The sequence below is a fragment of the Serinus canaria genome, chromosome 4, assembly GCF_022539315.1.
Source record: "Serinus canaria isolate serCan28SL12 chromosome 4, serCan2020, whole genome shotgun sequence".
Lineage (NCBI taxonomy): Eukaryota > Metazoa > Chordata > Aves > Passeriformes > Fringillidae > Serinus > Serinus canaria.
In genome coordinates this window covers 65,627,817-65,642,810 of record NC_066317.1, presented here as the reverse complement: position 1 = coordinate 65,642,810, position 14,994 = coordinate 65,627,817, and the positions used below count along the sequence as shown (strand labels likewise).

The following is a 14,994-nucleotide window of genomic DNA, read 5'->3' as shown; positions in this document are numbered from 1 at the left end:
GGCCAGAGGAGCTAAGCAGGTCACCAAGGAGGTGCAGAGGAATGTTTCCCAAAGCAGAGGGATGTGCTGGGTGGCTGTGCAAGTGGAGCTTTGCCTGCAGAAGCAGTGCATGACTGGCTGAATGATATGGGCACACCTGCACATTTGTCCTTGGGCACTGAAGCAGCCCCATAAGGATTTGATTCAAGTTGCAAGTTGAGTTTGAAGTGAACCTGATCTGTCTCAGGGGTATCAGGACCCAGTGCTTTCCTCGAGAGATATTTTTGTCATGAGTATTCTCAGAGTGTATCAGGATGTCAGTCTGGCATGGTCAGGTATCCACATCTCTTGGGGCCCAAGGTGGGGATGGTGTCAGCTGTCACCCTGAAGGTGAGCAGGCAAGTTCCTGGCTTCCCTGGAGCCACCATTCTGCTGCACAGTGACTGCAAAGAAATTTGCAGGCACCACCTCCTAGGGAATATAGCCCAGAACCTCCTCTGCAGCTGGTGCTTCCTCCACCCCAGCCCCTTCTTGAATATCAGGCATTTGGCCTGTCCAGGGACTCGAATTAACCCTTTCCCATACCTTATGCACTGCTTATTTTCACATCCCTGACTGCTGGATTTCAACCAGGAACCTTCAGTGCAATGACAGTGCTGTTTATTTTTAGTCTGTGTCACTGTGTGAACATTAATTAGGACTGATAATAAGGAACACAAACCTATTGGCACCCTTCTTGGTGGTATCATTGAAGAATTCTGGCATGGTGACAGCTCAGCTTCTGTTTTCTGTGCAAGAAGCACGCACTAGCCAGTAAACATGTTGAGAAAATAGGAAATATCTCAATGATTCCTAAATGTGTGCATCCCTGTGCACAGAAGTTGCTGTCTTGGCTGCTGTGTGCCCATAAAATGGGAACATTTGTTATTTATGGGCAAAATGAGGGCTGTTCTATTTGTGTTGTGATGGTACAATGTTTTAAGTGTTTGGGCAGCCCAAACACTGCTGGTGGCATGGTAACTAGAGGAGCAAAACTTGGAAGCCTTGGGATGTGGATAGCCCATGCTGGTATATTTGTAACAGCAGGTTACTACCCAGAAAATACCCCTGGGGTTCAAAGTGCTCAAGGGAGTGGATGTGCAGGCATTTCTGGAGGTAACCTGAGTCCTGGCAAGAACTCCTGAGAATCACTAAGAGCCTTTCCATTTATTTCTGTGGCTACTTTATGGAGCATGAGAGTTAATTTTGTGGGTAATTGACTTTTCCATGAGGAAAGCAGCATCACCAAATCAGAACCCAAGGTGTCCTGTGAGATCCTCCCAGGCATGGTAGCAGCTCTGAGGCTGTTCCCCAGATGGTAGTCTAGATTCTGTCAGGAATACTGCCACATCTGGGATAGCCTGTGCTCTGTGATGGTCAGATCACTGCTGCAGCAGATCCAGAGAAGGAGCAGAAAGATGTAACAGGCAGGTCTGGTAAGTGGAGACAGAAGGAGCTTCGGTGATGATGCAGCTGCTCCCCTGGAATATGTCAGAGTTTGTTAAAGAGGAGCCAACAGTTCAATTGCTTTACTATTCCCCTGACAATCAGGAAACCCCACAATATGGGAAGCTTCATCCTTTCCTGCATCATTTAATGGTAAACTTGAATAATGAAACCCAAACCCCAAATCCTAGATAATGTAATTATATTAATAAATGCAGTTCATCCATTCCACATAATATCTCCTGGTGGTACAGGGGATTTCTCCCGTCCTTTTGCTTTTGTTCTCTTTATTGAGTTGAGCATCCTTGCACTGCATCAGGAGGATAAATAACCTCAGTTATCTGTCTTTGTTGCAAAAGAAACAATTACAACCTTTACAGTCCCTCTTATGGATCTTCCCCAGTGCACTTCCACTTTCCCTGTCCTTCTCTTTCCCTTCATGTCTCCCTTTTGACAAAGAATGACCGGATGCAATGTAGTGATCCAGGCTGGGGATTGCTGCTGCTGAGGTGCCTAATAGGATTATAGGATTTTCAGCATTAATCCTTATCCTATTCTTTAGGCAGACTAACCTTTTACTTAGATTTTTGCCTCCTGTTGCACAATTATTTGACTCTTCAGTGGTTTCTTTACAGCTGCTGTTTTGTCCTTTTTCAAGGTGATTGTAATTGGTGTAGACCTCCAGCACAGAGCAGTGTCAGAACTGTCAGGTTGTTGTGGTTATTTGTTGAGTGCTGCAAGAGAACTTTTCCTAACTCACTGATGGGTGTCACCACTTCCTTGTCTCTCTCTATACCCTGAGGATATGTGCTTGTTTCAGCCCAGACTGCAGAACATTTCTGTACCTTTAAATGTTGCAGCTATTCTATATCAAGCTCTGGAAGGTTTGATGATCAGGATATCTGCTTCTGCACAGAAGGTAAAAGGGCCAAGGCTTTCATGGGTACACAACTCATTCAAAGAAGCTTTGAAAGATGGAAATGGGTGGGGAGTGGGATGATGCTGATTTCCTAAGGAAATGAGACTTAAATTGTCTGTTTTTCCACTGCTGCGAAACTTTTGGATCTGCAAAGTGGTTGTGGCCAAAACAGATGGGTCAGTGAGGTCTCAAATATAAATTTCTTACATTATTCCTAAGAATTAGCTGCTGAATAGGAGACTGTTTTCTAGCACTGTCTGCCAGGAGGTAAAAGCTGCAGTGCTGACTCCACAGTAGGTCATTAATTTGGCAGGCCAGCACCAGGCAGACAGACAGACAGTGCTTGTAACACAGAAGGAGTCACAGCACATCTGAGTCCCAGCTCAACTGACAGCTGTGGGAGGGAACTGAGGGGCAGTCCTGTGATTTTGGGGATGTGGGAAGAAAGCTGAAGGTCCTGTGATCTGGTTTAGGAACATCAGAAGCATGGCAGAAGAAGGATATAGAGATGAGGAGGACTGGGGAATGATATGGGTGGAATTGGGCTGCTGTCTCAGACTGGGGGCTGTCAGGATGACTGCCAGGGAACAGCTTGTTTTGGAGGCAGTGAACTGATGTGCTGTGGGGGAGCAAGGAGCACAGGAGCTCCAGGGTGTGGGAGAATGCAAGCAGGGAACAGCAGAGGAAGAAGGTGGTGGCACTGCAGTCATTAAAGGAGAGAAGGGACTGAGGTAGGATGTGATAAAAGAGCAAACCAACGGGTTAGGAACAATAATTTTCAGGCATGGAAAGCAAAGAGAAGATACTTCAGCTTGTTGGGCTGGGAGTGGGGGTGATGGGGACAGGAGAGAGGGGTTTAAACACAGGTGCATCCAGGTGGGGTAGAGAGCACACAAAGGAGGTGGAAAGGAGACTTGGACGAAGAAAGACTTTACAGCTTTCAAGGGACAAAACAGGGACAAAGGGTCAGCCTCAGGTTTGTGTGTAGCGTGCAGAAGGAGTGATTTGGCAACATTCTGAGCATGGAGATGAAGGAAGGCAGGAATCAACAATAACTTTAATTACACAGGAAGCTTGGATGAGGGGGAAGTGAGAATTATTTTCTTCAGCAGGGTAGAGGAGCTGAGGGAAAAGATGCAGGATTGATGTGTGTGAACTGAATCGATTGTACTCAACCCTGATCCAAAGCCAAGTGAAGACAGTAACTTCAAGAGGCTTTTTGGAATACCCCTATACACAAATATTTGTCTTAAAACCCCTGAATATGCTTTACAGAAATGCCCAAACATCTTTTGTCTTCTACTTGCAGAGTGTGCCCAGAGATTGTGACCCCAAGCCACTTAGTAAGCCACAGCAGTGACAAGACTGGCTTCCAACATTCCTTAAAACAATTTTCAATCTGGTAAACCACAGCAGTAATAAATGTCCATATATGCACACAACACACTGCAAGGCAAATCAGTGAAACTCTGAATCTCCAGTTCAGGGAGATCACGTCACCTAATTAACTGTCCCTTGTTCTGCACATGTGAAATTATTGCAATTTCCTTCCCTCACAGGATTTTTTCCCCAAGTATTTATTGTCTGCAACTAATTATTTTCTGGTATTCCTATAAACCATTTGCTTCTTCAGGATCCAGTGACTTTCTGTTACCAGCACCAGCTGAGGAAATGAATATCAATCATTCAGTGGTTATTTGCAGGAAATAGAAGGATCCTGTGTTTGAATGCAATTTATGCATCATGTATAAGATAGCAGCCAGCCTAGGCCAAGAAGGAAGAAGAGCATTGCAGTGCAGTTTATAAGGAGAGCCAAAAATATTTTTCATGTGCTCAGCTGTTATTTTCTGAGTATTGTAGCTTTCTTCCTTTTGTGAACTCTTCCTTCTTTGGATTAGGTCCTGCTACCACTGAACTCAAAATATTTGTTATTATATCTCAATGAGAGCAGGATCAAGCCATTGGGTGTGTGTTCATCCTTGCCTTAACCCATGTTGCTGTTTGGTGGGATGCTGCAAGGGACAAAAACTCTTTTGGTTGCCCAGGATCTTTCTGAGTGTTTGTATCGGATCCCTGCAGATAGCACAAGCCCCTCTGAGTGAAATAGATTTGGAGCTGACTGCTACCAGCAAATCTTTTTGAAACCAGTGTGAAGCCTCTGTAAAATGTTGAATCTCCTCAGTCAGTAGCTGCTTTTCTGAAGTCTGCATTGTGCTTCAGGTTCTGCCAAGCCATGCTACAGTGAGCATGATGAATAGCAGACAAATTGCCTTTGGTGACTGCTTTGGAAATCAAGATGTGTGCTAGCTCACCCCATTCTTTCATAAATACCTTCCTGAGCTCCGGGAAGGGCGATGGTGCACCACATCCCAGAGTGTTAATTTTTAATGCCTTATACACCTAATGGACTTGACTGTAATTACGAATCCCTCGGCACACAGTCACTGCTGGCAGCGTGGAAAAAGATGACTCTGGTCCATGTGGCTCCACAATTAGGGATTGAAACATTGATCATTTTCATTCCCAGGAGCAGAGGAAACAGTTGTGTGAATTTAAAGCAAAAGCTTCAATGGAAAGATGGGTAGTTGCAAGCCAATAAACATTACCCTGCAATTTATTAAATTTAGACTTTGCAGCATCATCCTCCTGCTTTGAATAAAACTGACTGAAACCTGGGCAGGGCAAAGTGGTTTTGACAAGCCTATGCTTAGGTCCAGAATAATTCAAGTGAATAAGCATGTAGGCAGTGATGCAGAGAGAATCTAGTATAAAAAATTCTCCATGTGTTTTTCTCAGTAGTGCTATTTTTAACTTACAGATCCTTGTTTCTTTCTTACATGAAATCTTGAAGCTGACAGCATCCCTTTCAGACTTGAAAATGAAAGGAAGCTGTCTGAAAGAGCAGCAGAGCTGGGATTTTTAGGCCTGATCATGTTGGCATATTCTTGGTGGGAAGATTCCTTCTCCTTTCATGAGCCCAAACTGACTTTACTGAACAGTGCAAGCTTCTTCCCTCTACCAGGTTTAATGTAGGATAAGGCACCCAAACCCTTGCACCAGTAGAACCTGGCTCCTGCTTTATCATCTGACGGCTTTTCACAGTACTGAATTGAGGTGGAAGGGATTTTAGACAAATAATTCTTTCTCTGAAAACAATACTTCCATATTTCTGGTGTCGCAGAAGTCTGATCTTTCAAGATCAGACTTTTAATTTCCTTTTGACAGTGTGGTGGTGACCTTTTTTGTTTGGTTTGGGTATTTTGTTTTGTGTGTAACTCATAAGGTACACCTTTGGAAACCATTGCAAAAGGAAAAACAGCCTGAATCTCTGCTCTTCATTCAAGTCACTGGCAATAGCTGCTCTGAATTCAGTGATGCAAAATCACTCCTGTGCTGTACTTAGTGCACTCAAGCTTAAATCAAATCCTAACACTTTTTACCAGTGCAAAAATCACATTTAAAACACGGTAGGGAAGTCTTTCCCTGTGACAGGAAATCAATTTAATCCGTTTAATGTTTGTTTGTTTTTTCCAGGCTTATATTTGGCACACTTTACCCTGCATATTATTCTTACAAAGCCGTGAAATCAAAGGACATCAAAGAATATGTGAGTAATGAGGTTTGTGGCTCTGCTGGGGGGTTGGTTTCTAAGATTGCTCCTCACCCCATTGGAAAAGTGTTGTCTGTATTCTGGGAAAGCTCATAAAGCAGTGCAAGGGGCAGACTGGCCTGAAGGTGAACTGGTTGATTGCTGGGCACAAATGAGCCTTGGGTTTGTGCTCCTGGCTCCAGTGCAGAGCTGATGTGCTCCTTGACAAATGCATGCTGCTCCTCTGGTGGTGAGATACACAGCAGACTTAAAAGGCATTTGGCATCCAGAGCTTTGTGTGCTCTTCTTTGTTTCTGAATAGCAGCATAAATCAAAGCCTTTTCAAAAAGCCTTGAAGCTTTAACTGCTCATTCAAAACAAGGATAAGAGGAGGCAACTAGAAGTGCATATGATTGAATCCTCAGACAGAAACATCCTTCCTTGCAGAGCGACCTATTTACAGGCAGGTCTGGCAGCTGGGTGTGCTCTCTTTTTTCTTTTTGCTGAAAAATCTTCCCTGGGCCCTGGTTTCTAAAGGCATATGGGGCCATCAGGGAAAGTGAAATGAGGGAGAATCAAAAGCACTTGGATGCTGTTGGGGTCCTGTAGGATTTGTAGTGCCCTTCACAACCTGAGCTCTTTTAACTTCATTGAACCCAGCTCAGCCTCCAGATCTTGACTCTTCAATCCTCTCAAGATCCCAGGGATAACGAGCCCATTTTCTCATCTGGATAACAGCATACATGTCCATCCCATTAAATCTTTAGTGCAAACTCAATCTGGAACTCGCTGTGGCTGCTAAGAGTTTTATTCATAATTTTCCTCCTTCAGAAAACGGGTTTGGGTATTTTGAGAATCACAAGTGTCACAGAACACAGCAGATACTTAAGGCAAAATGTCTCTGCAGCCCTTGCACAGCTGTGCTTCTCAGGGCCTCTTTGCTTGAAAATGCTGAAGATGTGCACAAGCATCTCCAAGCAGTGTCTGCCACTGATACTTAATTTTCCATAGTCTCTTACTGGAAGGTATTTTGTTGAAGGGTCCAGTTCCTGTTGGAAATTGAATTGTACAAGAGGAACTCACATCAGACACTTGTGGTGATGCAAATGTAGAACAGCTGATCTAAGACCTGGTCTGCCCTTACAATTGATTTCAGTTTGATATAGCAGTTGTGGCCATGTATCCATTAAGGCCTGATTAAAAAAATAATAAATGAAGTAATAATTTACACTGACATAGGAGAAACCTTCTCTTACTTATCAAAACTTACATCACTCTAAAGTAATTTTATTCTGCTTGGTAATAGTAATTTTGAGGAATGTTTTAGGCTGATCCAAGCCCATCCACACCAGGTCTTGGTTTGTGTTTAAAAGTTGTGCTGGCAGTAATGTCTAAGTGAGAGAGCCATGTTGGCACTGAGGCTCTGGGGAGTCACAGTTACATAAGTCTGGCAGAAGCTGCACTAGGAAGATGATGCTCTCAGGCATTTGACAATGTCATTGCTGTTATAACACCACATATAGATATAAATATGCACATAAATATAAATCTCAGGAGATCAGTTATGTAGCAGAGTGATAGGTGCTCAAGGAATAATTCCAGTACCTGCAGGGAGATGGAGACTATCAGTACTGTCCCAATGTATGGGGGAGAACGTGGGGATATCATTTCCAAGCTGGTGAGATCCAGATTTATTGATGCCTTCATCTTCCATTGCCCAGAGCAGCACCTGGTGTAGGTATCCCTCTTGTGCTGTCTTCCTTCCAGCCTTTCCTTAGCCTATTGCAATTGTACCAGCCTTAGCTAACATGGTCCAATTCTCTAATTCATGGATTTTCATGGATTTTCATAGATTTTCATGGATTTTCATGGGTTTTACTTCCTTAAGCTTTTTAACATTCTAGCAAAGCTGCTTAGGGATCTCCATTTTCAAATACATCTAATTAAACAACTGTTGTCAGTAAAATTAACAAACTTTGTCTCACCATCTTTTTCCATCCTATGAAGAACCAATGCTACATACTTCAGAATAGTTGAGCTGTGCTTTTAGGGTGCTATTTAGTGCTCAGTGACAAAAATTTCCAAATTCCTGAATTACTTGAGGTGCTACAGTTTATCTGACCAAGTCACCATGCCCAAAGACTCTCTTGCTGTCACCCCAAAGGAAACCATCATCCCTGCCAGTGGAGTGTCTCCAGTTGAACAGAGACAGCACAGCACATGCTGTCACTCCCAATGTGAGGTAAAACATTCCCCCCTAAGCCCAAGGCAAGGAATTCAAACTATTGCCCTTGCCCTTGTCACTGTATGGGTGGGAGCAGGCACAGCCACTCCAGGGCTGCCACTGAGTCAGTAAGTTGTGGTGAGTTGATTGTGCTCCTGAGCCCTGAATTATGGGATGGGCAGTTACCTCTTTACCTTTTGCTGGCTGTAGGTGTTATGTAAGTAATTACATTTTGTCTTAACTGGAGTTTGGCCAACAACCTTATATGAACATTTGCTACTAACATGAACCAAGTGAGATTTTTAATACCCTGTGATAGGGCTGTCATGCTCTACTGGCCAGTGGAGTTTCTGTAAGGACAGAGTCAGGCTGTGCTCTTCTTTTTCTGAGATCAGTCCTAAAGGCCACAGTCACCTTCCCAAGGGCTGTGTAAATCTGACACGTGTTATGTGCTGAAGTGGGGCAAACTGGCACCTTCAAGTCCACAGTAATTGCTAAATACACAGTGGGGAGGGTGAGGGGGTAAGAATTTCTTTTCCTGTGAGAGTTATTCTGTGCACTTGTGCCTGTAAGAGATAGTTTGAGACTGTTTTTGTTTACCAGGTCAAGTGGATGATGTACTGGATCATATTCGCACTCTTCACGACAGCAGAGACGTTCACGGATATCTTTCTTTGCTGGTAAGCACCAGAGGGGAGAGGCTCTTTGGCATGAGATGAAAAGAAAATGGAAATGTTTACAAGGGGAAAAAAAGGCACAAAAAAGTGCACTGACTCCTGTAGAGGGGTTCAGCAGCTTCAAGTGCATAGAGGGTTTTTTGTCTGCAGGAGACATTCTTCCTTTCTCGGTGCTGTCACAGAGAAAAGAAAGAAGTGGAAAGGCTCAGTGGTATCTCATTAGTGGGAAATCATTACTAGAGTCTCAGTCCTGCCTGTCAGAGAGGCTCAGCTGACTGCCCAGTTGGATGCTGCAGAGGTCATCACATAAATAACAGTTGATTTAGCTACAGGCTGAGTTTTAGACTTGCCTGGCTGTATGCTACAGTAAATACACAGACTGTGGATCAGGTACAAACAGCCCTGCAGCACAAGTCTTTGTAGGTTGCTGTGTGGGTGGTTGTTCCTGGGATATTTTGCCTGGCGCATTCCTGGTTGGGCTGGGTTTCTGGTTTGATGGAGGACAGTGACAGTCAACACTGATGTGGCTCTCTGGTGCCAGTGGAAGGATTCCTGGTGACCTCTGTCAGGATGAGAGCACATAAATGCCCATTTATCAGATCCAGTTCTTTCTGGATTCTCAGGTTTGAAAGTGTTTGTGGCTTGGTTGCCCTTTATAGTAAGGCCTTTCTACCAGAAACCAGTGAGGTCAGTAGATTTAGGATGAAAATGTGACTGTAGTGCATGGACCCTACAGCCTATTGCTGCACAGCACTGCCTGCCTCGAGTGAGTGCTCCAGATGAAGGAAATCAGGAGAACTTGGCAACATGTCAGATCTGTTGAAAAGGAGATAAAAGACATTAATGCCCATCTAATTTGCATGCATATCTACCTCTCCTGTCTTCATCTGGAGCTTTGTGGGTTTTTTTGGAGGATGAATTATATGGATCTGTCAGGAGAAATGGCAGAGGGCTCATCCAGCCTGAGAAATCAAGCGTGCTGTAGAGATCCTCAGTGAGGTGGGAGATCAACCTGGCACATCCATGCTCAGAGCAGAGCATTGCAGAGGCCCATGGTGTCAGACCTGGGTGCTGGCTGGCCCAGCTGGCTCTGTTACAGCACTGACTCTGTGTGGCACAGCAGGAGCCTGTCTGGGTCCAGCTGGCCTGGTCCACAGCCATCACAGGTCTCTGCTCTGCTCTTGCTTACAAAGAGTACCAATTGTTCCTCACACTGCTTGCTGGCAGCAATAAGCCTGCCCACATGAAGATGCTGCTGGATGGCCAGTCTTGAACTCTGGGCTCTGTCGTCCAGAAAAGAGTCTGAATAATTTAATCTCAGGATGTCCCTGGCTGCTTGTTACAGCTAAAGCATGTCCTGTTAATGTCCTCCATATTTTGCAACCCTACCTGAAAGTCAATGTGAATCTGCACCTTTATGTTATTGGACAACAAAGGTTCTTGTATTTCAATTTTAGTCATATACATATTAACTTAAAAGCTGACAGGCAGGGAGATGGAAAGTGCATAAATATAAAAACAATGAAATATTGGTTTGCTGGTTTGGTTTTTGCTTTCAATGACTGGGGATACTGTGAAGGCAGCACCTGTGATCTTTGTATATAGAAAGCTTCTCTTATCACATGTCAGAGTCTCTTCCAGACCATTAAATAATGGTCCTGATAACCAAGTAAAGATTCACCCACATGTGTCATTGAGATGTGCTCAACACTGAGACAATGCACTTTAATCCTTAGATTTTTTGGTAAGCAAAAGCTGCCTTGAGCTAGGCTGGCAAATCCCTACCTCTGCTGAGCATCTCTAATTAAGGGCAGTGGTTAAATTGGGAGCAGACAGTAACCTTCTTTTTCTTCTAGGTTTCCATTCTACTATGAACTCAAAATAGCTTTTGTAGCTTGGCTGCTGTCTCCATACACAAAAGGCTCCAGCCTCCTGTACAGGAAATTTGTTCATCCAACTCTGTCTTCAAAAGAAAAGGTAATCACAGGTGCCTGGGTCCTCTCTGGGTGGAACAGAGCTGTGGTGTGTTTATTCCAGTCCCTGTATCATTCATTTTCATTGAAGGATTGGGGGTTGCTGATTCTCTTCCTCTATGACTTGATCACCTCTTTTTGGTTGGTTTTTTTTTTCCTTGTTGTGTTTTTAAATACTGGCATCTGTTCAGTGCACTCACACTTATTAACTCCTTTTGGTGCAGTTGAGAAGGTGGGAGGGAGGGGAGATAAAAATACCTCCTGAGCTGCTTTGCATGTACTGGCTGATTATAGCTGGAGTGCTCTGTTGTGGCTGGATATAACAAACAGAGAAACTTGGTCTGGCAGCCAGGACTCCTCAACTTTGTTCTGCCTAAAACATTGCACAGCAAGGAGACAAACAGCCCAGGCAGTCTAAAATGGGCTTAGCAAGCACATGCCTGGCTGTGTAGTGTGTTGAAAAAAGGCATGTAGCCTGTTGAGGTCCTAGATTAAAAAATGTCTTGCTCAAATTAAAGATGCTTATTTTGGGAGGGGGACATTAGAACTTGGATCGTTTGCCTGCCTGGGAGATTCCTGTGGCTGTGAATGGGGCACTGTCAGGCAGATCCATTTGGCTTATGAGAATAAATGGACCAAGAACAGCTATTGTCACATTCCAACATGAAAACTGCTGAGTGAGTAACTGTTTCCTGCACTGGCAACTTGGAAATGGAAGCTCTCCCTTTGGCCCCAGGCAGTGAAGGAGCAGTTGGATCCCAGTCCTGTCCAAGAAGGACAGTGGGAATCAATCCTCTGTCTCTGCTTCCCTTTGCTTGTGCTTCTCCCAAGTAGGACTCGTGCATTTTGAGCTGCCACTTCTTACCCATGGGGAATAGGGAGAGCAGCCAGCAGCTCCTCACAGCCTCCAGGCCCTACTAACCCAGCACATCCACCAGCTGAGAGCTACAAGTCATTGTTATCATTGTCATCCAGACCCCTGTGTCCTGAGGGAGGGACAATAAGGGCAGGAACCTCCCTAACTGTTTCACTGTAGATTGAGCAGCACCAAAGTCCAGAAGCTCTGGGCCTAACAATTCCATGGGCATCTGAAGCTGGGCACTGCTGTGATGTGCAGAGATATCCCAGATATTTCTGAGGCCACCTGTCCTGGACACAGTGCAGTGCAGCCTCAGCTGCCCAGTGTCATCATATGAGTATTTTTAACTATGAGGCAATCCCATTTGTCTTTGGAGTGCATGGTTTGCAAATGGCTGTCAGTTCATGTTGCTCAGGCAGATTTCTCTTGCTTCCAGGACCCCAACTTTGGGTCCCAATCTTCCATTTGTACAATAAAGAGATCCCAAATCCTGCAATGGGAGTTACTGCCCCCAGCAAACTTTTCCTCTTTGCAAATGTTGGCTGTGAATTTCTCTCCAGCCACCGTGGAGGACATGGAGGACATCTACCTCCATAAAGCATGACCTGACTCTGCCAAGAGTCTGAGGCTGGGAGCATAAGCCTGAGCTTGTCCTTCTTGTGCTTTTTTAACTGTTTGTTTTGTGTTCTGCTCTGGCAGGAGATCGATGACTGCCTCATCCAGGCCAAAGACCGGAGCTACGATGCCCTGGTGCACTTTGGCAAGCGGGGGCTGAACGTCGCAGCCACGGCAGCCGTCATGGCAGCTTCAAAGGTAAAGCTGCAGCTCAGGGTGGGCACTGACTGACATCTTCTCTGCCTCCACTGCCAGCAGCAGCAGCCCCAGTGTGGAGGGGGAGAGATGGTTGGGATAGGGGTTCTCTCAGTGTTTTCATAGTGACCTTTAATTTTGTGTAGGGACGGGAAAGAAGATGAAGTTCAGCGAGGCTAAAAGTTCTTCTGCAAGGCATGCACATAACATAACTGGTGTGTAATTCTCTGCTGGGATGTTGTGGAAGAGTGAATGGGAAGTGCCATTAGTTGCTTTTGGAGGATGAGGGGTCTCATCTGAAGGGGTGTATCCTATATTCTCTTCCTGCCTTAGAGCCAAACTCAGAAAATAGCTGTTATCTGTTGTTCCTTTTCTTGCATACAAGCTGCAAGGACTTGATAATTGCATTTTGGGCTCCTGCCCTCTGGCCATGGGCTATCCTGGCTTAGAGCTGATGTGCACAGTGTGTTTTGGGGGTGAGACTTGGCTGCCAGGCCTGTTGCAAAAGGATAGTTAGAAACATATGGACAAGGAGGGTACTGGTAGTAGGAACAACATGGGAATGGGAGTTGAAGGAAGGTTTTTTCCTCTGCCAGATGCTTTTCCTCTGACCTAAGGCACATCACTTTAGTATGCCTTGGCCTTGCTTCCTGCAAAAATGCAAAATGCATCCTTGGGAGGCCAAATACCATAAAGCTTATAAAGCCTGTTGAAAGCAAGGTATTATAGAAGGGGAGAGCCCAAAGGGTGTGTCATGCTCATGGCATCACAAGGATATGCTAAACCCAAAAATTGTCTCCTTTTTCCCTGCCTAGCATTGTGCAGACTGTATTGTCAGGCCTGTCTTCTCCTGAGCTGTTGTTCTTCAGTAGGGAGACTCTTCTAACCCAGGGACTGTGAGATAAACCAAATTTGGACTCAAACCTGGGAAAACCATGGAGATAGGGCAGTGCTGTGTATCATATGCCCAATGAAATAACATTTTTGTGATGCCTTCAGGACACTTAACACTTTTGCTGCTGCCATGGAAGCCTGAAGAGTCATAAATAGGCTCTAGGAATGCCAGTTTTGCAGCACTGCCTTTGCTCTGAGCCCCTTCCTACAAGGTGCTGCAGACTGTCTGTGCTAGAGCTGTTTTTAGGACACATTGAGAAGCTATGTGTGAATCCCAAAGGAATTCTGGCTCCTGTCTAGGTAGCTCCTGAATATGAGAAGCTCAACAGTAACCCAACCCCACAGTGCCAACCTGTTCCTCCATCAGGACTGCAACAGTGCCTGCATCAGCTGTTAGCTGGAATGAGCAGCCACACCACAGTTTTACTTCCCACTGTTCCACTTTTCTGGTGCTTTTCTTAAGACTCTCTCTGCCTTAAAGTGTGGCTCCAGTGGCAATGGGGAAGAGAGGGAAGAGTCTCCATGGTACAAGGAAGCTGTTGTGTTTTATAGTTGATGGAACTCCCATTCAGTGGTGGAAGAAAACATTTCTGTGACTCGTGTGGTATTATTGTATTGCACATCTGCCAACACAGCTTGAGAGAAAACTGTTAGGGTATTGCAACCTGTAAATGGGCCAGAAGAATCTTTCTTGCACACTACTTTGGGGAGGGGAAAAGGATTTGTTAGTGAGATAGATTGAGAGGTTGTTATTGAATAGATTGATTTTTACAACAAGGCAAGGACTGCTCAAGTATTTCCTTCAGCCTTGACATTTAAATTTCTCTGACTGTATGAGGAAAAAATAGGATCCCTGGTTTCCTTCACTACTTTGGCTTGTGGCCTCCAGCAAGTTGCTTGTTTCTGTGTGCCTGAGGGTGCAACTCCAGCAGAGTGAGCCATTCTGACAGCTCTCCTCCAAAATGGGGTAGTGCTCCAGCTCCCAGGGTGCACCAGCATTTTGGAGCTCCTCAGGTTATCTTTATCAGAAAATTAATCCTGAAAGAAAAAGAAAGGGGTGTGTTCTTTTGAGCCCACAAACTTATCTCAAGTGGCTGAGCCAGCATAAGGAAGGGAATTGAACTGTGTTGGGAGAAGCATGGCCAGAGGAAAGGAAAGCAAGATCAACCCTTCCTGGTCTTGGGAAGCAGACAGATTAGCTGTGCTGTTCATGGAAGTACAGCCCAATCTATCCCCAGTGTAATACCCAGGGATGGTTAAAGCAGCTTCTGTCCCTTGCCCTCCTGAGACAGAATGTGCCACTGTTCTGGCAGGGAGAGCAGCCTGCTGTGAGGTACAGCCTGGTGGGCTGCAGGGCAGGGCTGCTGAGCTGGGGCTCCTCAGGCATCCAGGATGTGGCTGGGGGGTGTGGATGTGGTTGTCCCTGCTGATGGGGAGGGAGCTGTTTCCCAGAGGGGACTGGTACAACAGGCAGGGTGGGAGCTGTTTCTCTTGCCCTGGTTTTCAGCTGCTGTAAACTATGTGTCAATGCCTTTCTTTGCTCACTTGAGGATGTATAACTGAGCCAGATTATCCTGCCTGAGAG

General features: G+C 45.2%; 1 protein-coding gene across 3 annotated transcripts in view; it reads left to right on the top strand.

The window, feature by feature from the left end:
• The window catches only part of REEP1 (receptor accessory protein 1), a 67,800-nt gene that overhangs the window by 22,021 nt on the left and 30,785 nt on the right, over positions 1-14,994 (top strand). For all 3 annotated transcript variants that reach the window (XM_018923789.3, XM_050973872.1, XM_050973873.1), the window contains exons 2-5: positions 5,918-5,990; positions 8,800-8,876; positions 10,730-10,850; positions 12,405-12,518. In XM_018923789.3, coding sequence (XP_018779334.1) covers positions 5,918-5,990; positions 8,800-8,876; positions 10,730-10,850; positions 12,405-12,518 — 385 coding nt within the window. The remainder of the gene's footprint in view (positions 1-5,917; positions 5,991-8,799; positions 8,877-10,729; positions 10,851-12,404; positions 12,519-14,994) is intronic.